This window comes from Anas acuta, chromosome 4 (assembly GCF_963932015.1).
Source record: "Anas acuta chromosome 4, bAnaAcu1.1, whole genome shotgun sequence".
NCBI classification, from domain to species: domain Eukaryota; kingdom Metazoa; phylum Chordata; class Aves; order Anseriformes; family Anatidae; genus Anas; species Anas acuta.
The window spans coordinates 27,797,359-27,818,690 of record NC_088982.1 but is presented as its reverse complement, the minus strand read 5'-3'; the positions used below and the strand labels follow the sequence as shown (position 1 = coordinate 27,818,690).

The 21,332-nt window shown below is 43.7% G+C and overlaps 1 protein-coding gene across 5 annotated transcripts in view; it reads left to right on the top strand.

Moving 5' to 3' along the window:
- The window catches only part of LNX1 (ligand of numb-protein X 1), a 77,598-nt gene that overhangs the window by 43,322 nt on the left and 12,944 nt on the right, over positions 1-21,332 (top strand). For 4 of the 5 annotated variants that reach the window (XM_068680323.1, XM_068680324.1, XM_068680325.1 and 1 more), the window contains 6 exons: positions 477-718; positions 2,244-2,399; positions 7,432-7,587; positions 11,083-11,285; positions 13,501-13,872; positions 18,359-18,493. In XM_068680323.1, coding sequence (XP_068536424.1) covers positions 477-718; positions 2,244-2,399; positions 7,432-7,587; positions 11,083-11,285; positions 13,501-13,872; positions 18,359-18,493 — 1,264 coding nt within the window. The remainder of the gene's footprint in view (positions 1-476; positions 719-2,243; positions 2,400-7,431; positions 7,588-11,082; positions 11,286-13,500; positions 13,873-18,358; positions 18,494-21,332) is intronic. The other variant, XM_068680326.1, reaches the window with a different exon arrangement.

Below are 21,332 nucleotides of genomic sequence, written 5' to 3'. Positions count from 1 at the left end.
GTGGCACTGGGCTCCTGGTGCTACTGCTCACGTAGGCTGGTCAAGGAACAGGCTGGGGTCAGGTGCCTTTTATTTCACCAGCAGAAATAAAGAAGCTGTCAGGCCTCACCCAGCTCTCTTTCATTAACCAGAGGCAAGGGGGAAATTACAGGCTGTAGCCCTGGTGTAACGAGCCACTTGCTATCCCTGTCCCCCACAGTAACTAATTATACATGGGCCTACAGGCGAGGCTGCAGCTCTCTTTCTTCCCTTGGCCAGCAGTAGACTTTCCATGTAAATCCAGCTAATTTAAGGGCAGTTTCTCTCCTTTTTCATTGCACAACGTGACAGGACGGGCACATTTCTCTGCTGGTCAGTGCCCATATTTTCTCATCCCCCGTGCCATTCGCAGTTAGCCCTTCAAGTGACCCTGCTACCTGCGGTAAGCAAGCAACATTAATTGCAATTTGTTCTCCCTTCCTCTCCCTTCTCCCCAGGTGCAAAGGGGCATCCCACTACGGCCTTACCAAGGAGCGGAAGAGGCGCTCCCAGGACTGCTCCCCGGACCATGGCTCCAGCCTCACGGTCGCCGCCCTGGGCCCCGAGCTCTCGGCAGCCACGGCCATCGCCTTGATGACAGATGAGCCAGGGCTGGTGAACCCAGCCTTCAGCCCCACCTCGGAGGACAGCCAGTCGGGCAGCAGCCCCGGAGACCTGCACCGCAGCAACCGGAGCAGGAGTAAGAATGCAGGGCAAGGGTTTTGGGGCTTGGTGGCCTCTCCCAGCACTTGTTTTCTGTGAAACATATGTTGTTGAAAGGTTTAAAAAATAAGAAAGAAAAGAAAAAGTGACAGTGAATGCTTTAATTTTACATGGCTTGTCAAAATGTGCATTCAGTGACCCAGTATATTTGAGGTGAAAAACAAATTTTCTTGCCCAGGGGCAGCATCAATCTGAAGACTTGCTGCATGCAGGCAGAGAGCAAGTCTTAAAAAAAGATTATTGAGACAAGTCGGCTCGGTTGGAAGAGAAATGGCATGTGTGATATATCAGTGACACAATGCAACCGTGTAATGGCTTCACCAAAACACAGTGGCCCAAGTAACCCCCATAGACCATGTGATGGGCACCTACCCAAAAACCTGTTGGGAAACATGTTTGGCAATTGCCAAGTATATTCAGGAGAACAAACTTTAAGAAGCAGCTGAGAGCCTGGGGAGTGTTTGCCAGCCTCCCAGAGCAGGGCATTTCAGAGGTCCTGCTGAAATATCCACTGTCAGGGACACGATGCACCAAGAGATCTTGCCTTAATTCTTTACCATTAATTCTATGTCAAAGCACATGGCTCTGATGAGACCTGACTGAAGGTTGATTTGGAAGTGTTCACAGTTAAATCAAATCTCGTATTTGAGGTCTCTGAAGCCAAAGTTATGTTGCACTAACCTTGTGTTGCACCAGCTCTGTGCTGGGATGAAGGATGGTGAAAGTTTAGAAGAGCAGCACTATCCCCTTGTGCACATAGAGTGAGAGAGAGAGATGGAAAGGGAAGGAGCGTGAACACCAGGATGAAATTAAATCCCACCAGTTTTATTGAGTTTAGAGGCCACAGTCTGGTTTGAGGGAATGTTGTGTTATTAGATTACAATGTTTGGCAACATGCAGAGCTCAAAGAGACAGAACAGTAACAGCCATGAAGATATCTTCAGCAGGATGGAAAGGAAAGCGAAATGTTTTGAAACAATTATGTCTTTTCTTTTTTAGTCTTGTCTTACCCAAGTTAGATGTGCCTTGGTCCCAGCTGATGATCTTTGAGTTTTTGACATCAAACTGCTGGCTATTTTTGACAGCTTTGGAGGCACTGCAGAGTTTTGAGGCAGTAGTGGGTTTTTATTCAAGAACAGTTTTCAACAACGACTTCCAGATTTTTATTTTATTTTATTTTTTGTCAAACTTATGCTTGGAAAGGGCGTTGTTTTTTCCTTTTTATATGCATTTTTCACTGGATTGCTATCGATTCTGTTTTGGCTGAGGAGTATTGTCTCCCAGGCCGCCACACACACTTTCAGATACAGGTTTATGTGTAATTGTACCTAGATTCAGGTGGATGCAATCTTGGAGAATCAGCTGGAGTCAGATGAAACACTGAAGTGCAAGAAGCCTTGTAATTGCTATTGTGCCCTGTCATATGCCAATGGATACAGAGATGATGTGGTTCTTGCATGGTGCTGCTGAAATGTATTGATTCATTTTTCCTGCTGTTGCAGCCCGTCACTTCGAACGCTCCACTATAAGAAGCAGATCTTTTAAAAAAATAAACAAGGCATTCAGTGTTCTTCGAAGGACTAAAAGTGGAAGTGCGGTTTCCAACCAAGCTGACCGAGAAAGGGAGGCTGTTGGGAACTCTGTTCCTGGAGAAGAAGGTAATGCTTTGTTCTCCTTGTGTTATCACTTAAAATGGGGCAGGGGACCCTGTGCATGTGGGAACTGGCTGACTGTGATTGACATGCCTTTCATGTGGTGGGGTGTAAATGATTAAAAAAAAAAAAAGGCAGAAAACCCAACCTTTTCTGTATTTTCTTCCTTTTAAAAATCTGTTAGTGAATGGCAGGGAAGAAGAAAGCTGAAGCTGGGGGACCTCATGTAGGGCTATGGTGGTAACTACCCGCATGCTACAGCCAACTCAGTACCCAAGGCATGGGACCCATGTGTCTGTGTCCTATTACTGGAGCTGTTGTTGATTTGCTCTATTATTTTGTTTAAGAGACTTTGCCAGCATGTGTCTGTTTTCCCTGTAAAGCAAATGGATCACAGTGATCATACAGTATGGGAATCTCAGGTGTTTCTGCTAACCTTTTTTGGAGATTCCCAGTGGAAGGACAATAGGAAAATGTAAAGCACTGTAATTATTCCTGGACTTCTGTAGGATCCTCGGTGGAGAATTTGTATTGCCTCAGCCAGGCAGGTGATAAAGTAAGAATGTTCTGCTCTTAGACAGTGGAAGTGGCAAGTTTCTCTGACGTATGTCAAGGATGAGGGATCTGGCAGGCCATAACACGTAGCGTTTGGTGTTCTCAAATCAATAAGCAAACGTTACTAATTGCTTTGGACCGTAATTATGAAGCCAATGTTAGCATTCGTACACCAAGAGGAAGTGATGATAGAGCAGGAATCGTCATCTTAATCAAGATCTTGACTGAGTTCATTATTCCTTTGCTTGATGCCTCAGCACCTTACCTCTCTCCCCAGATAAAACGTCCAGGGTAAAGGCTCTAAGAAGGCAGCAGATCCAACTTCCCTTTACTCTATATTTCATGCTGGCAATGAAACGCACAGAAAATAAGGAGAAAATGCTGCCAAATGCTGTTTTGGGGCATGGAAATTGTACGACCACCTTCTATCTCAGCTTATAGTTGACTTTGCTAATAGTTCCACTGAACATTTGGTTTCATGTCTAGAGACAACAGGGGTGATCTGGATGCCAGTAACACCTAGCCCAGTCCAGATGGTAGCAGACGAAGGTGTGAAGATGGTACTGGTCTTTACATTTCCAGCAGAACGAAAAGCACTGTTGTCTCCTTTATAAGGGATATAAAATGGGGCCCCAGAGTGGTGATCTCTCTGTCAAGGTCGTCATTCTGCACTTGGGGCCCCAGAGTGGTGATCTCTCTGTCAAGGTCGTCATTCTGCACTTGTGGTGTCATTCTTCTGCACCAAGCATGCCTGTAAACTTCCAAATATGTCCTGCCTCACTGGAAAAACCAGGTAGATGTGTAATTACTTAATGAGCAGTTACTCTTATGCATGAGATCACAGAAGCTCGGTACCCAAATGACAGTATTAATTACACATGCAAAGAATGAATTTTGATTGTGCTGTTCTGGGATTTGGTCTTTAAAAAATATGCAAGCAAGTTGCTTGCAGCAATATAAATGCAACTTTAACAATAATTTCTCTTCAGTCCTTTGCAACAGGTTCTTTGTGCAATGGCATCTCAAAGGCACTCTCTTTTTGTTGGAAGAGGAACTAAATATACTTCTTTCTGTTGCAGTTATCATCGTCCTGCCAGCTGGGTGCTGGAAAAAAGCAGCCTCATGTGTCTATCTATCTTCCCATTTCTGCTCCATTCTCCCAGAAACTGGGGTCCTCCCATGGGTGGTGGGAGGTCCCAAAGCTGGGTGTGAGACCACCAATTCCTGCTGCTGCCTCGCCCCACATTTCCCAGGTTCCTGGCTGACAGCACACCCTGGCTGTGTTTCTTGCTCCAGGGGATCAGATGGTGCCTCTCCTACCCTCTGGTGCCTCCTCTCCTCACCAGGTTTAGTCCTGGGCAGAATGAAGCTGAGATTGCACCAGCTTCACAGTGGGAATCAAATGAAATAACCCCTTCTTGCTGGTATAAAGCCCACTTCTTGATAAAGGAGCTGTCAGATCAACTGCCAAAGCTCAGTGGTCCCTGTTTACACCTGGTATAGGCTGTCTGTCCCCCATTTTCAGAATCCCCTCATCTCAGTTCAGGTGTCTCCGCTTAATTTCTTTTGGCTGTATGTTTTTCAAAAGAGCTCTGAGAGAAAAACCATAGTGCATACCTATGTGGTGGCTCCAGTATCAGCAGCACAGATAAATTTCTGCTGCCACATCACTTTTTTGCCTACTGCAGAGTGTGTAGGTGCCTCTAATCTGAAGCTGATATCTCTGCTGGGCCAGTGCTCAATTGCAGTGTGACTGTGGGGGGTGTAGGACAAAATCATCATTCCTGATGTGGGAGGAATGGTGTCCAAATAACCATGACTGTGCTTAACTTCAATGCTGAATGCAGAACTGGGTATGGAAAACTCCTTAGCTACCCAGGGACACTGCAAAATATATGTAATGGCAACTGTATTTTAATTTACAGCAGAAGAATAGTTACAGCCTAATGCCATTTTATTACTGAAGGTGATAGCAGTCCTTTAATGTGGAAATGACTTCACGTTTTCCATTTGCAGCATGTGGTTTGGTTTGTTTGAGCAATGTTGGGTACATGCATTTTGGATTTAAATGATACAGGCTTTCTTTGTTCCGCTGTTTTAACATTTTAGTGATATTTTCAGTAGAAATTATTTGTTGTCCAAAGCAAAGAAAATGTAAAAACTGAATGAAAGTGCTAACAGGGTAAAGAAGATGTTTTGTGAAGGAGATGTTAAGATTTTCTCATCTTTAATAATTTGGTCATTTGAAAATGATTCAAGTAAAGAAGCATCTGTTTGCGGCGTGGCATCCGAGGTTGTTATGTTTACCTGAGAGAAATCTCGCCAGTAGCTCTGAGTTACACTAGATGATCTCTGAAGGTCCCTTCCAACTGAACTGTTCAGTTCCATTCTGCATGTTCATAGCTCTCTGGGCCTGAAGTAGAAGTTAGGGAAGTGTAAAGGAGATCATTTCATTCTGAGAAGTGAGGGACGGCGACAGGGACATCCTTCCGGCAGTGATGCATTTAAGACGTGATATCTTTTGACTGGATCTACTAGTGTAAATGACCTTGGCAAGCTACTTAAATGATAAAATATCTCCGAGCAAAGACTGCTCTGGTTTTGCTATGCTTATTTGTATCACTGTGCTCTTAGTTTGGCATCGCACTCTTTAAATTCACTTCCAAGAAATACTATATATATAAAATCTTCACTCAAACCGATCTACAGACATGAGCTGTAAACCAGCTAGCTAGTTAGGAGGAAAGAATTGGGGAATGCAATTGCAAAAACCTCTATACAATTTTACAGTAAAACAGAGCCATGCTGCTGTTTTTTGAAAACATTCATTAGTTCCATTTTGCAGTCCAGCCATTGTAAAATAAATTAAATTTATGATTGCTTGAGGATGTCAAATGCTGTTCAAAGTCAAACTAATATTTCATAGTCTCATGGTTGATGCAGTGCTACCATCTGTTATTGCTTTGCAGCAGTCAAGACCGAGGCAGCCCTGGCAGGCAGTGGTAGGCTCACAGAACAGCCTCTGCTGTTACCTGGGTGCACCTCGTGCCTGCTGTTCAGTCTGGGTCCTGTTGTATTTTGTGTGTGTGTATATGCATATATCTATATATATGCATGTATAAGATATATATTATAAATACTTCTGTGTTTTGGAAAGGTACATGAAGAAAAAGAAGGTAAGTGTAATGCAGAAGGTTCTAGGTACCAGTGTCTTTTTCAGCCATTTCATTGCAATAAGTCTCCTAAAGTGCAGAGAGAAAAGCAGCTAATGTGGTCCAAGGACAAGACAGCAGCCCGACTTTCCTATTCAGGAAGGCTGCACCCTGCAGGAATCCTGCACTGTTCCTGTTTTCCCCAAGTTTGGTTCAGTTTCAGTACCACTTTCCCCAAAACAGCTGTTGGAAATACTGCACAACCAGCTGAAAGCACTCCGCTCTAGGATGAAGAGCCAGGCAATCTCCAAATGAAAGAGATTGGCTCTGTAGCACTTCCTCCACTGCAGACAGATAAACTGATAAACTTCACCTGCTGTAGATAAAACATCCACAACTCTTGAGACACATTCAACTCCACAGCAGTTTCATTTTAGTTCTTTCAGTAAGACGAATGCCAAGGAGGAAGGAAAGGCATTACAGCTGGCATTGCCTTCTATCCGCCCCCTGCATCGGACCAGCATCCCTGGAGAATTAATGGAAGGGACTAAACCAAAGTTGCTCTTTCCAGGATGATGGCAAGCCACTGAGAGAATGAAATGCTAAATGGAAACCAATTGGAAAAGAAGAGTTGAAGAACCAAGTCACACATTTATACAAGTGAAATTTACAGACAAGTAGTTTCTGAGGATAGGTTACACATGTTTTATTTAAATTCTGGTGACCGGGTGCCAGGACACAGGAGGGTGTCCCTGCAGAGAGCCTGATTTGTGGAAGTGGGCTGCAAGCATGCAAAGTTCTGCTGACTTTAGCCAGCACCTCCATCAGTCAGACCTTCTGGTCTAAGCAAGAGCTTGCAACCCGAGGCACATACTGCATTTACACAGTGAGTTTTGATTAATCTAGACTCAGGCATCACAGCAAAGATTATGCAGTGCTTTGTCACACTGGATGCTGGGGATGGAAGCAGAGGTTTTCTGATGGCAGCACTGCCAGCAGGAGCACAGTGCACGCAGTATTCAGCTGAAACCCAAGCCCTTAAGGAACTCTACCATTAAGTGCTGTAAACCGTGGGGATGAAATATTAAGCAGACTTAAAAGCTCATATTACAGACTCATGGTGAACATAGTAAAGAGTGCTCGGTGTCCCGTTTTGTACCAGTCAAGCGGAGTTTAAAGTGTATAGCTAGCCTCTCCTATGCTATTTGTTACTGTCATGGGACCTGTGGAAATATCAATAAAATTGCACGCTGGTATAAGGAAAATATTACTTGAGGAATAAGCCCAGACAATATTTCTGAATGCAGATGACATTTTGTTATTATTGACAGATTCAGAATGCTCCATACCATTCCCGGTGACAAAAACACAACACTTGGTGGGAAAACCTGCAAGAATCACCAAAAACAAGACAGAAAGTTTACTGCTTTCTAGATTCAGCAGCTCTTCGATATTTAAGGACTGGAAATATAAAATGGTAAAGAAAGGTATGCAATATTCCAGGGTTTTCCTGCTCTGGAAAACCTGTCAAAGCAAATAGAGAACTTTGCCTAAGAGTGTAAGGGATGGAAAATGGGGTGTGTACAAACCAATGCTCCAGCCCCACAACAAGCTGCATATGCATGAATAGTACAAGCCCTCAGCCCACTGAGAGCCCCATAAATTTTTTGGGGCCTGCTGAGGACCCGTTCACTGTGTGCAACCAGATGCTGGAGCAGGACCCAGTTCTTCTGGGTACAGTACACACATTAAAAAATTTTAAGTCAAAGACAATGCTTTCCAGGCACATCATCATCTTTAAACAAGCAAGGTAGGTTTTGATGAAACCAAACAACGTACAGTTTGGTGAAATGGTGATCAAATGTTTTCTTATTCAAAAAGTATGTATTGGTGTATTTTTTACATTTAATTTGTCAAACTTTGTTAATTTTTCAAAATAAGTAATTGCCTTTTGCTTATGACGGTCTAGGTTGTTGATAATGTAAATATCCATGTATATGTCTGGGGTGAAAATAAGTAGGAAACCTTTAATGAAGATTGCAAATATTAAGTGATCATCCAGTTATTTTGGTTGCTTGACCCATCCAAGGAGAGAATGGTGCAATTTATTAATTATATTCAGTAGAGACCACAAGCAAATCAAACAAAAATGAGAGGTAAAGCAGTATATCCCATGAAAAGAGAAACATGGTGACTTACACACTGGCAAGAAAAAAACAGTGGGAAGATTTGTTTTGCTGTAGACTGCGCACTTGAGAAGGAAATTAGTTATTAAAAATTCTTTCAAAGCATCTGCATAAAGTCCTATTGAAAGTCAGCCAAGTGCCACTGCAAGATTTAATAAACCAGGAAAAGCATTGCTCAAGAAGCAAAGAAACTTTCATCAGTTCATATCTTGTGCAGGGTTTGTTCACTGCCACAGTGCTCTGATTTTGTTCTGGGGCAATTAGAGACTGCCATAGCATGAGAGTATTAGCAGCTTGTTCAGTCCATGGCTCTCCGTGGTCAAGAAATGTGATGGATAATTCTTGTTGCAAAAGTTTTCGGATTGAGATATGGGAATATGAGCATTCAAGTCAAAAAATGAGGTTTGCTAGGACCTGAGGTGAATCATCACGCAAAGGGAAATAAAGAACTGCTTTGGTAGTTTGCAAAATATATGGAAATATTTATTTCTTGCATTTCCATGCAGAGAAGGATACTGGGGCATCCAGACTGTCCTCTGTATTTTTATATATGTATACCCTTATAACCACACTAAGAGTGTAAATGTGCACACTTATTCTGATGTGGGGACCAGGTCTTTGGCAATTTTTGAAGAATACTTGTGTCATCTGATTTTAAACACCTCACTTAGATGCTAGTTAATTGTCTGTTTCTTATTATTTAGCAGTGGAGGAAGGTAAGCACCTCCTTTGGGGTGTCCATGTCCTATATAGGAAGACAGAGCAACCGGATCCCCAGATTAGACATTGGGGTTAGAGGCCCATGCGAATCCACCCTTGGGGCTAGAGAGAATCAAACAAGCTACAAAATGGGCAAGCAATGTTCAGAAAATAAAGGAGTAGGGGGAAAATAATGCGCCTTCCTTTGTGGAAAATTTAATTTACGTGCAAAACTGAAGTACACCGGTACAGGCACGGAAGCTGTTACAAGAGTACAAATTAAATGGATGCTTGGAAATTAGATTGAGTAAGGCTGTGTAATTATCCAGATAGATTTTTATTGCCTGTCAACTCTTTATAAAACCACAAAGTCAAAGTTTATGCAACCAGTAGGTGCTTTTCACAGACGTGGAGGAAGACAGCTTTCCGCCCTGAAGAGCGTATGGTCAAAGAAGTGGTAAGGGGTGTGATGTGGTGTTTATTAATGGGTTTTTTTTTTTCCCTACTCTTTCTTTCCCCTTGATCTCTCCCAAACCCTTTTGGTGTATTTCTGTTTTGTTGCTTGGTTATTCTGTAGTAGATACTATTTATTCTATCTCAGATACTGTTCTATTAATTTTCTTTTAACATTTTATGTTTGATTGCTGTTTGGTAGCAATCACTGTACTTTCATTTCTAAAAAAGGTTACTGAAAAAAATATTAGAACTTAGTTTTTCAATGTACAGGTTTTTCATATAGGCTCTGGCTTGGACCCTCATACCAAAAATTTAAAAGCTTTCTCACATTATGGAGGGCTCAAGACGATTGAATGCTGACAGACTTGTACTATATAATTCACCGGTGCTTTTACTTGAGCTTCACTTGAAGTTGAATGTGGATTAAAATTTTGAATTGCCCTAGAGGAAAGAAAGTATTAGCGACATGCTGTGAAAACAAACATGACAGCTTAGTAGTAGGGTTTGGAAAAGGATACTCTACTCTGACATATTATAAATAAATAAAAGGTCCCCCTCACACCATTAGTCCCTCTTTCCCACACCCAGGTTGCCAGGGCCAGTAGAGATCCTCCCTTGGCAGCTGAGCAGTTGGCATCATTCCCTTCTACCCCACAGTTTCAACAAACATTAAAAAAAAATCAGGGAAAATGTTGCTCTTCTTCCAAGTGAGTTGACTGTTCCTAAAAGCAGAGCTGCTCATCCTCTTCAGTTCAGCAAGACATTACTGTGTTTGGGTCAGGCACAGGCCCAAGCCTGTGGGAATACCACCCCATCACAGTGAGGTCTAAGTGTAATTATTCAAGGCCAGAGAGATCTGCAGATACATTTCTCCAGGCCATGGATGGACAATGATGTGGAAATGTCACCTCCTGTATCAGTGGTAGCAGATGCGTGCTCATTTGAAGTTACTTTTCTCAATCAGGTTTTAGGAGAAGTCTGTGGTAGATGTGATAGAGCTGGCTGGCCAACAGTGGAAGTAATTTTGCTTATGTGTATACACTTTGGAGATCAATCAGGTCTTCTGTGAACTTTCCCTCCCTGAATGTATTGTGGTTTTCATAAAGACCCTTTTCAGTAACAGCCAGTTACTCCTATTTCCTAGAATTCAACAGTGGTGAAAGGAGAGAGGTCTGATAGGGAAAACTACTCCTTGCTTTGGTTGCCCAAGAAATTTTGCCCATCTGTTAGCTGGAGGTTTAAAAAAAAAAAAAAAAAAAAATGCTTCATGAGATGTCACAAGCCAAGCACTCTGGTGACTAAGAATGTATTTTGTTCCTTTAAAATTCATATTTTTAAAAGTGTAACTGTTTTCATTGTTTTATTTTTTTGTTAATCACGTATCATCTATCTGGATTACATCAAAGATTTGAAGATGTGTTTTGTGGGAAAAAGAGGAAGTTTGAATGTATTAATTAGGAAAAAAATCCCTTCGAGTCCATTAGGCAAACATATGTATCCTTTCCTCCCTCCTTAGCATAAATCACATGCATGCATAAAACTTACTTTAGGTAAATGGAAGGTACTTGAAGTAGTATAGTACATGTTTTAATGAAGCAAAGCTGTGACATCAAATAAATACCTTACAACGTGCATTTCCAGGTTTTCCCAGATTGTACCACCTGATTCCAGACGGTGAGATTACCTGCATTAAGATCAACCGAACCGATCCCAATGAGAACCTGGCCATTAGGATTGTGGGAGGCAGTGAGACTCCTTTGGTTCACATCATTATACAGCATATTTATCGCGATGGAGTAATTGCTAGAGATGGAAGATTGCTGCCTGGAGACATGATTCTAAAGGTACAGTACTATGGAGGTACAAGAGAATGATAATTACAACTTCCTCGTAAGGGGGTGTCGAGAGGCAGGAGACCTTTTCTCCATTAACACCAGCGACAGGACCCGTGGGAATGGGGTTAAGCTGAGGCAGGGGAAGTTTAGGCTTGACATCAGGAGGGGGTTCTTCACAGAGAGAGTGGTTGCACACTGGAACAGGCTCCCCAGGGAAGTGGTCACTGCACCAAGCCTGACTGAATTTAAGAAGAGATTGGACTGTGCACTTAGTCACATGGTCTGAACTTGGGTAGACCTGTGCGGTGTCAAGAGTTGGACTTGATGATCCTTAAGGGTCCCTTCCAACTCAGGATATTCTATGATTCTATGATAATAATAAAGTATAAGCTTTTTGTCCTGTTTGTTTCTACTGAGTTGTGGGTTTAAATCTCACATAGTGTGGTTTCTATTGCCTTAAATCCATTACACCAGAGTAGGTGATGGGGCCTGATCTGGGTTATGTCCTGTCTGTGTCAGAACCACACTGCATGAGACCCTGCCCACTCTGAGCTATGAGCGTTGCCCCATCACAGTCACAGGTGAAATCTCTAGGAACAAACTTGAACAGCATTCAGGCATTAGCTGTTGGCTGCTACTTCTGCTCCCGTTTCTATAGAAATGTGTAACAGATGAACAAGAATTAGGCCAGATGGTTAAAAAGCATGTATCTTGTGAGCGATGGCTTCAGCAATAGCTTTTGAATGAGAACAGTACTCTCAGCTGCCCCATTGACTCAGAGCTGTGCAAGGATGCTAAATTATATTCATCTTTCAGTCCTTGGAAGAAAAGAGTGATAACAGAAAATGCCTGTTTCTTTCTTTACTTGCTCTGAAGGTTTGTTGATGTATAGTTGGAATGCACAGGCGTACTTACATTGCGAGCCAAAGGTGCAAGTGCAGCTCATGCAGGTACACCCCAAGCAGCTTAAACCAGTTAGCTCAAGTATTGCTGATAGCATGGCTAAAGATGGCAGTGTGTTTTTTCCAAACGGCTCAGCACAGGTTTCCAAATTACAGGTAAACATTTCAGCAGACTGCTCTGTTCGTGGAGGGCTGATGCTGCCATGGGTGTACTGCTGCATGAGTGCTAACCAGGTGGTGCCTCTCAAGGGGGCTTCTCGTCCAGTTGCCAGAGCAGAGCAGCTGAGCTACAGCACCACTGGGCTGCCCAGGGATGTATGGAGGAGCCCTGGCCATTTCAGTCCCTTGCTCACATCCCATGCAGTACCCAATCTGAAGTTAGTTCAGCTGCATCAATAGAGGTGCAGTCCCCTGCCAGACCACAGCAGGGACAGCCCTGCCATGACCACACAGGCGGATTGCAAAAACAAACCCATGTGGAGCACTTCTGTCTGTCTTGGGGAACACTGCCATTGCACTTCGGAAACATTTCTTAATATTTAAGGAGTTCAACCTGAGCAATGTGAAACTGCATGGAAATAACTTGTGTGAGTCAGGTTTTCCAACAGTCTTGCAACTGGTTTCCATTTAGTGGTGATAAAGTGCAATGACCAGTCACCCTTATACATGCAAGCATGACAGGACTGACTGGAAGCTTTTTTTTTTTTTTTGGAGCTAAAATATAGAAGAGGTAGTTATGTGGTTTTACTGCTGTCAGAGTTAAACCTTACCTGGAAAACACTGAGAAGCATAAAAAGCCTGATTCTCCAGTGTGATGTGCCAGCACAATTGCTAGCTAAATATTCAGGACGTTTGACCTTGTACTTGAGGCTCTTTTCTCTACTTTAATTAGAGATTCATTACTGGGGCACAATTTTCTTGCTGTAACTAAAACAGCTGGGAGATAATGAAGGAAAGTGGTGGGAGTGAAAGGAAAGGCTGGCAAGGTGATTTGAAATCAGAAGCTACTGGAATAAAACCAAGATATATGAAAGGATATTGGAGCTTGGAGGAGCACAATAATAAAGCTGAAAAGTAACAGTTATATCTGGAGACTATCAGAGAGAAAGGGGGAAAAAAAAAAGGCAGAAAGTGTCTGTACAGTGCGTCCTTTCCTTGGGGGAAGACTGCTCTGCAGCACAGCCTTGGACTCCCGCACCAGGCGGTTTCAAGCAGCGCACGTCACCTTGTGTGAAGACATCTGTGTAAATAGGCCGGCCGCCTCCGGTGCCAATTCAGATTAGAAGGCCTTTATGCTGCTGATTTATGGCTCTCCCTTCCAGGTGAATGGCATGGACATCAAAAACGTGCCTCACAACTACGCCCTGTCAATCCTGAAGCAGCCCTGCCACGTGCTGCGGCTCACGGTGCTCAGGGAGCAGAGGTACCGGTGCCGAAACAGCGGGCTCGCCCTTGAGGCCCACTGCAACAGGGACGACAGCTTCCACGTCGTCCTGAACAAGAGCAGCCCGGATGAGCAGCTGGGCATAAAGCTGGTCCGCAGGGCCGATGAGCCCGGGGTTTTTATCTTCAACCTGCTGGAGGGAGGCGTGGCGGCCCGTGACGGGCAGCTGCAGGAGAACGACCGCGTGCTGGCCATCAACGGGCACGACCATCGGTACGGCAGCCCGGAGAGCGCGGCCCACCTGATACAGGTCTGTCGACAAGGCTTTGGGCACGGTTTCTGAGCCTGGCATGTGTTTTCACCATCTCTTGCAAAATTAAGGGGTGTGCATTCCGGGGAGGGAAGGAGATGTGGGGTGCCTCTGCGATGCTCGTAGCAGTCTTACTACAAAAGTGTCACTGGGCCTTTCTCAGCTATGGAATCAGTCAGCTTCTGCCTAAGTTCCCTTCCAGAAATATTTGTATTGGATTTATTTCTTTACAGCCCACCTTAGAAAAAACAAAAACAAAACAAAAAAACAAACAAACAAAAAAAAAAAAAACAGAACTTCAACACAAAAAGCAAAGCCAAGAATCTTTTGTTGTTTTTACTTCTTATTTATAGCAGTTGTGCAACTTTTCATTTCATTTGGAGGGATGCAGTGTTCACATGTTGAAGAATTTCACGTGCCTCAATAGCACGATGTCAAGTCAGGCTGGGTGCTCCCCATTTCAGACAGGTATCATCAGGGTAACACAAGCCTGGCTGGAAGAAACATTCAGATCAATGTATTTTATGGAAATGATTTCTCCTTTAGCACAGGTTCACAGATGGCTGTAACTAAATATAATTGAAAAGTTTATGGCATAGGTATGGACAAAGCCATTAGCTCATACACATGCTGGGAGCAGGGGCTCCCAGTCATCCTCAGGCAAGCTGGTGTGTCCTGTCTGGGCAACAAAACTGCAACCCTGTGCATAACACCAGTTGTTGAAATTTTGGTCCAGCATCTTTCTGGATTACTTTATGTAGATCGCTAACTGGGAGCAGAAGGCGGTGGGGGTGGAGGATGAGAGGGATGCTAAATTCTCCAAGGGGAAGAAAGCCCGGAATGAAAACCTTTCTGAAAAACTGGTATTCTTGGAACAGTTCTTTATGGCTACGAAACAAGGCAACAGTGCTTCATAAGCAAAAAACACATGCAGCGTAGACATGAAATGGAAAGAATGACTTAATGAGACCATTAACACGCAAGTGTTTGAAAACACTACTAAAGCTCTTATTGGGTTCCAAAGAGTGGATGTTATTTATAATAATGCTTGAAATGCACACCAGTCTCTGGGAATTTAAACAGCATGCCCATCAAAGGGGAGCCTCAGGTTTCCAAACAGCAAGGATTACATTGCACTGATGTGAGCTCTATGAATCACATTCGTCTAACACAAAATTCCCGGAACCTGTGTCTTTTTTGTCATGTCTTTTCATCAATTATCATTTGCCTTTCCTGTTTCCACGTTATGCCAGAGAAAAGCCGTTACACCGAGGCCACAAATGTTTTGCATTTGCTTCTTACACGGCATGTTGTTTTTTTTTGTCCTCTCATTTCTCAACAGTACCCTGTCTGTTGAGATCTCAGTGTGTGTCATTCACAGCACATTAAGGTCTTCAAATTAACAGTGCTGGAAGCTTCAAATATGAAATCAGTTTCCTTAAAAGCAGAACGAACCTCCTCTGATATGATAAAAGGTGGTGGTGGCTTATTATGCGAGCATAGCTGGGAGAACATCAGATTTCTGCAGACTCTGATTAGTTTTGACTTCTAAATAGTGATTAATTGAGAAAAATCTGATCCTTCAGGCCTGTGGCAATTATACATTAGCATTAGGCGAAGCAGCTGATAATCAGGAGGTTAGGTGTCTGGCTGTTTATATGCTCAGTCACAAGAACCGAAATGAAGAAAACGTGTAAGTGCTAATTGGGAGCGTGCTCACATCGTAACTCTGGGGAACTCACTGCTTCCCATTTGCTGCATCATCTTTAGTCACAGACTTGTGTCAGATGCGGCATATTTAATCTGAGGGTGTTTCTGTGCAGCCTCTCCATGCCTGTAGCCCTGCTGGCTGCTGTTGTGCTTGGACATTGCATGTCCAGGGGAGGTCACAGTGCAAGTAACTGGAGATCTTCTCAGGCTGCGTTACCTAAACCAAGGAAACAGCTCCCAAAAGCAGGAGCAGAATCAGGCTGGTGAAAAAGAGACCTCTGGAGGTTTCCAAGCCAAAGCTTTGCAAAACGTTCCCCACTTGGTGCTTGATTTGCTTTGTCCATAACATGAATTTTAATTCTAGTGGGCTGCTTCTGCAATTACTCGTACATGGGCTTGAAACAAACCTTATTTATTTAATTCTAGCTTCAGCATAAAGAGCAGAGATGGAACTGGGGGGGAGAGGGGGGAACAAGCAGGGAAGGAGGGAGGGAGATCAGGATGAAGCAGCAATTAATATCCTGATCAGTAGAAATGTTAATGGGTTTGTGTATGGAAGTATGTAAATACAAAAGCTAGTCGTCTTGTTTGGATAACTTTTTAAAACACTCTGGACTTCTGAGAAATTACTCAACTTAACTGACCTGGAGACAAATGTGACATTGCAATAGAGACTGCGCTGAACTTTTGCTAGTCAGTCTACAGAGAATTAATCACATTTACAACCTCCCTCTAAATAACCAATTTTGAGACTAACCATGTGGCAGCAGATGAGTTTTAAACAGAAGTTGCGTAAGTTGAAGTTGTTTGTTTTAAAGAAAACTGTATTTTCATGGGGGTCATATGCCCTTAGGAGGTTCAGTCTTGTATTGTTCAGTTACATTTCAACCATCCTACAAACTAGGGTGGTTTCATTTCTCCCTAGATACATCAATCTACTTTTGGGTACCAGATGAGTACCCAAAAATGCTAGTCTTAGAGTTCAGAATTTGATGTTAGGTAATAATAAATCTGGTAAAATTACCCAGCAAGTTATTTTTTGATATGTGCTTGTGTACCAAGTGATGAAGCTGTGGAGATTTTATTTGCTGATGGAAAAACCTATTGTCCCCCAAAGTACTGGTAAGGTAACATAGAAATGTGCATTATTATTTTATTTTTTTTTTACTGTGATATTGTTTTTCTGGCAAATAGCATGGGCTGAACGTGCAGACTTCAGGCTTGAAGTTGGAAGAGGTAGTTTTCTTTTTTTTTTTTTTTCTTTTTTTTTTTTTTTAAGTTTTTTAAACTGTAGTCACATTTTCAAAAGCGCTTTTAATAATTCTCAGCTAGTACTACTGAATACAGCCGCAGAAAAGGCAAACCGAACTATAAAAATGAAAATCCCAAGGGCCTCCTCTAGCTTCTGTTAATTGTCTGTGGGAGATTTGATTTCAATAGTGCGACTGGAGCTGGGCTTGGTTTCCAGCTGCTTGCTCAATGCCAGCTTTCTTTGGAGCTTCTCCCCAGCGAGCAGGGGAACGGTGCAAGCAAGCATCTCTGGAGGTCTGATGTCCCAGGGGCTCCGAAGATGCTTGCAGGGGTCTCCACGTTAGATACCGAGCTGTTCCTTGGAAATGAACTGCAAGTAAGCAGACAAGAGTCCCTCTGGAGACCAGCTTTTAAGAGCCCCTCCTGCCTGCCACAGCACTGTGGTCTCTAGCTTGGATAGAAGAAGATTAGAGGATGAATTTTGTATCTTCTGGGTATGTTCCTATAGCTTCAAGGCCTTCAGCTTGGTCTGTTGGTTTGCCCTTATGACAGATATATGATTTACCTCATTGAATTCCCCTCCTCAGCTCAGTTGCTGCACCACCGTTGTCTTGAACAGATTTATATGCACCTCTCTGAGGGGAGAGTTAAGCCATCCGCTTCTGGTGACACGGGTGGCCTCCCTAGTGCTGGTTCAATAGCAGAAAAAAAATCACCTGTACACAGAATTAATAAGGCCAATATAAGGCACACACAGAGCACCTGAAAGCAATGAGCAAAGATAACTCACTGGAGGCTTTGCAGCATCTCCTAGATGTGTGAGTACTGCAACTGTTGTGCAGAAGTATTTTGAGCTTATTTCAGATTTTTTTTTTAAATTGCTGTTCCTGAAGTGAGAGTTTTGGCTACCATCCCACCCCAAATTCCATTACTCTGCAGGCTCATTTGTGTCTGCTCACTCTTTCTCTCTGTGCTTTGGCACAGGGGGATTTTACTTCTCCAAATGGTGCCACATCCTTTTCTTTAAGCTGCCTTACATCTGTCACGCGTCTTGCAGGCAGGTGGGCTCAGCTGCATCATTTATTCCCCACTTTCACCAGCCAAAGCTGAGCATGTCCCTCATTACAGCTCTAAATGTAGGGAGCAGCAGCTCTGGGTGTCTGCTTCTCTCCTGTGGCAGGCAGGCAGGTGCTGCTCTGTGCTGGTGCACACAGGTGGGCACAAGGACTGCTCAGTGACCCCACCACCATGGGTGGGATCACTAGCTGCAGCCAGATCTGGGACAGACAGGAATTTTCAGGGTTAACACCAGATTTTCAAGTTTTAAGTAGCTGACAGTAAATTTTTATGGATTTTATTAACCTGAATCGATGCTACTGCTTTATGTCACTGTGACCACGGGAGAGGGAAATCCCAACCACGCTTAAATGGGATCTGTGTTTTGTGAACTGTCCCTGGTTGATTTACCCAGGATTATTGTGGTAGAACAGCGGGATTGGGACTCACCCTGTACCTCCTCCCGCAGGCCAGCGAGAAGCAGGTTCACTTCGTGGTGTCACGGCAGACCCGGCAGCAGCCCCCGGACATCCTGCAGGAGACGGGTTGGGGTTATGGCAACAGCCCCCAGCCCTGTCCCGCCGAGAGGAACAACCCCTGCAAGGTGAGAGCACATCCATCCTTCTGTCCATGGGAAAGGGGGACCTGGTGGGTGGTTGGGGTTTTGGAGACCTGCGGTGGTGTTTCTGGATCTTGTCAGCGCAGGGAGATGTGCTCCAATGAAAACAACAGGCTTGTCTGAGGCTCCTCCATCTGGAGCAAAGTCTGCAGGCAGAAGTTTTCATAGATTGATCTGAGAGACTCCTATAAGCTTCTTGAAATTTACAGTTCTTATTAGTCTGCTCGTTTCTGGATACCCATGCTCTGACCCAGCTCGAAAGATGTATCTGGGAGGTCCTCACTGGCCACGGCAAGCATAGCAAGTGTCTGATGGGTTTGGTCACCAAACGTGCTGGTTTGTGAGGCTTGTTCTTGACTGTGCCACTGCTGTGTGGCCCCACGGGACAGCATCTTTACAGCAGAAATAGCCAGAGTGGCCTCCCCTGCGAGCACCTGGGGATCCAGGTCTTGTCCTTGGGCTGAGGAGAACAGCAACAGAAGAGTGTGGGCCTGGGACAGAGGGGATTTAGGAGCTCTGTTCCATGTTTTAAAAACTTGTCTGCATTGAGAGAAATGAATCTGAATCTACTACAGTCATAATTTTAAGTAGGACTACTGCCAATTCAACCAGATCAAGCTGTTGCATGGAGGTGCTTGTGATGAATGAAAGTGGCTTTTATTTAACACCATGGGTCATCACAGCAGATTAACCATATTTTTTACTGTATGTAAGAATATTCATTCAGGAGCTGAATTTCTTTATTGCACTAAATTTAAGCCATATGCCTGGTTAATTTACATTAATCACTTTGAGTGTCACCATAACACAAAACCCTCATGAGCTGGTCCACACCAAGGGGGGCATGAGCAGAGAAGACAGCCAGGGCTGGATTAAATCTCTCCTGCCTGATGGGCAGCCAGAAGTGTCCTTAAAGAGACCTTTGGACTGAACCAGCTGTCAGACTGGGCGTGCAGCTTTCAGCCAGGAGAAAAACCTCACTCTGCATTTCACAAAAGCTTAAAGATACCCATTCTCTGCAGGTTTCCTTTTGCTTTCTCTCTGTTTTGTTTGTTTGTTTAAACTATATTTATTCTGTGTTTTTATGTGTAATCTATCTATCTATCTATCTATATATATCAGCATATCTTTATTGTTAGTTTTGAGACTTCTTGGAAAAACAGCCCCAGCCCTTGCTAAGGATCAACAGGGGTTAAACCATGGAGCAGAGCTGGTGCTGGGTAGCTACTAGCTGGTAGCAAATAGTGCCCAACTAATCAAGCATCTGCAAAACATTACTTCCTAATGAAGTAATGATTTCCTTAGGGAGATATGTGTAGGACAGCAATTAGCTCATGATGCTGCTATATGATTTCTAGTGATGCTTGGAGCACCTGCTAGCTCCACCACAGAGATCTGATTAATTGATACCACGTGTGATTATTTGGCAACATGGCTTGTTTTCCATACACTGCCCCAGATCCCCATTTTCTCTTCCTGTACCAAGAGGTATTAGATGAAAATTGGTAAATTCAATGTTATTTGGGGGATCTGTGAGATTGAAAGGCCACTGTTGACTTGCAACTGTGCCCCTGAGGCTAATGAATCATCTTTTGAAGAAAAGGTTGTGGCTTTTAGGGGGATTTCCAGTTTGCCACAAGACATACACGCTCCATAAGCAAATAAGTAGGCAACCTGCTGTGGGTTTCTGCCCAGTGCCACAATTTGGGCACTTTCCAGGGAAGGTCAGAGACAAGAGAAAACTGAGCTGTTACCATCTCGCTTTAGCTTGGTGTGTGGGCACTGAAGAGCTTATATCAGAGAAGATACACTGGCATTAGATCAGTAGATCAGTACAGCCAGTGGTCAGGAGTAGCTTCAGGCCCTGTAGGATTTTGGGCTGATGCAATCACTACTGGAGTGTTATTTGCCCTTTTATAGGGTACAAGCATGTCAGTTTGAATATCTCCATCTTTATTTTTGCTGAAGGTTTAACTGAACATCATTTGCAATTCAAGGTTTTTAAAGTCCAAGCTTTGGCAGACTTAAAATGTTATATATATATATGTATATATATATGTATATATATATGTATACATATATATATATATATATATTATTTTTTAATAGGCATTAGAGCAGGAATAATGCTTGCAGGCCTAGGGTCTGCACAGTATCCTAACACAGCACATGCTCTTGCTCAAACTCAGGGCAGTGCTCACTGGCTGTACTTCACCATCAGGGGAGTTTGCTGTGTGTGTGTGGTTTGGTGAATCTGCTGCCATCAGTGGGATTGCTTTATTACGTGTGGTTGATAGACAGATTGCTGAGTGACTTGGATTCTGATTAATTTTAATTGTGTTTCCCCCCACCCCTGACCCTACCTTAGGAGGTGATATTAGCAGGCCAGGAATCCTCTCTTTGAGCCCTCACATGAATAAACGTGGGCTGCAAGCTGCTCACAAGCCATCAGTGCCAAGAATAACCTTCCAGCAGCCGCTTTGTTCAGACGATGGCTCAGGAATTGCTTTTGACCAAGCCATTGCCCTCCCCACAACCTGCCTCCATCTGGAAGGAGCGAGAAGGCGGCTCTCTTTCAGGCCAATGCCAATGGCAATGGGCCACGCAGCCAAGAGCAGAGGGAGGAGGACAGTTTGTAATGACATCCTCCTGTGGTGGCAGTGATGGGGGCTGTATGGCGTGCTGGGAGACTGCTCCCATACGGGGTCTCGTTAAGCTGTTTTGTGGTGTGCAGGGTTACGGGACATCCAGCCCAAATTGTTCTGGCTGCTGCCTGGATTCGGGAAAGAGAAGATATCAGAAACACTAGCGTGTGTAGCAGAGG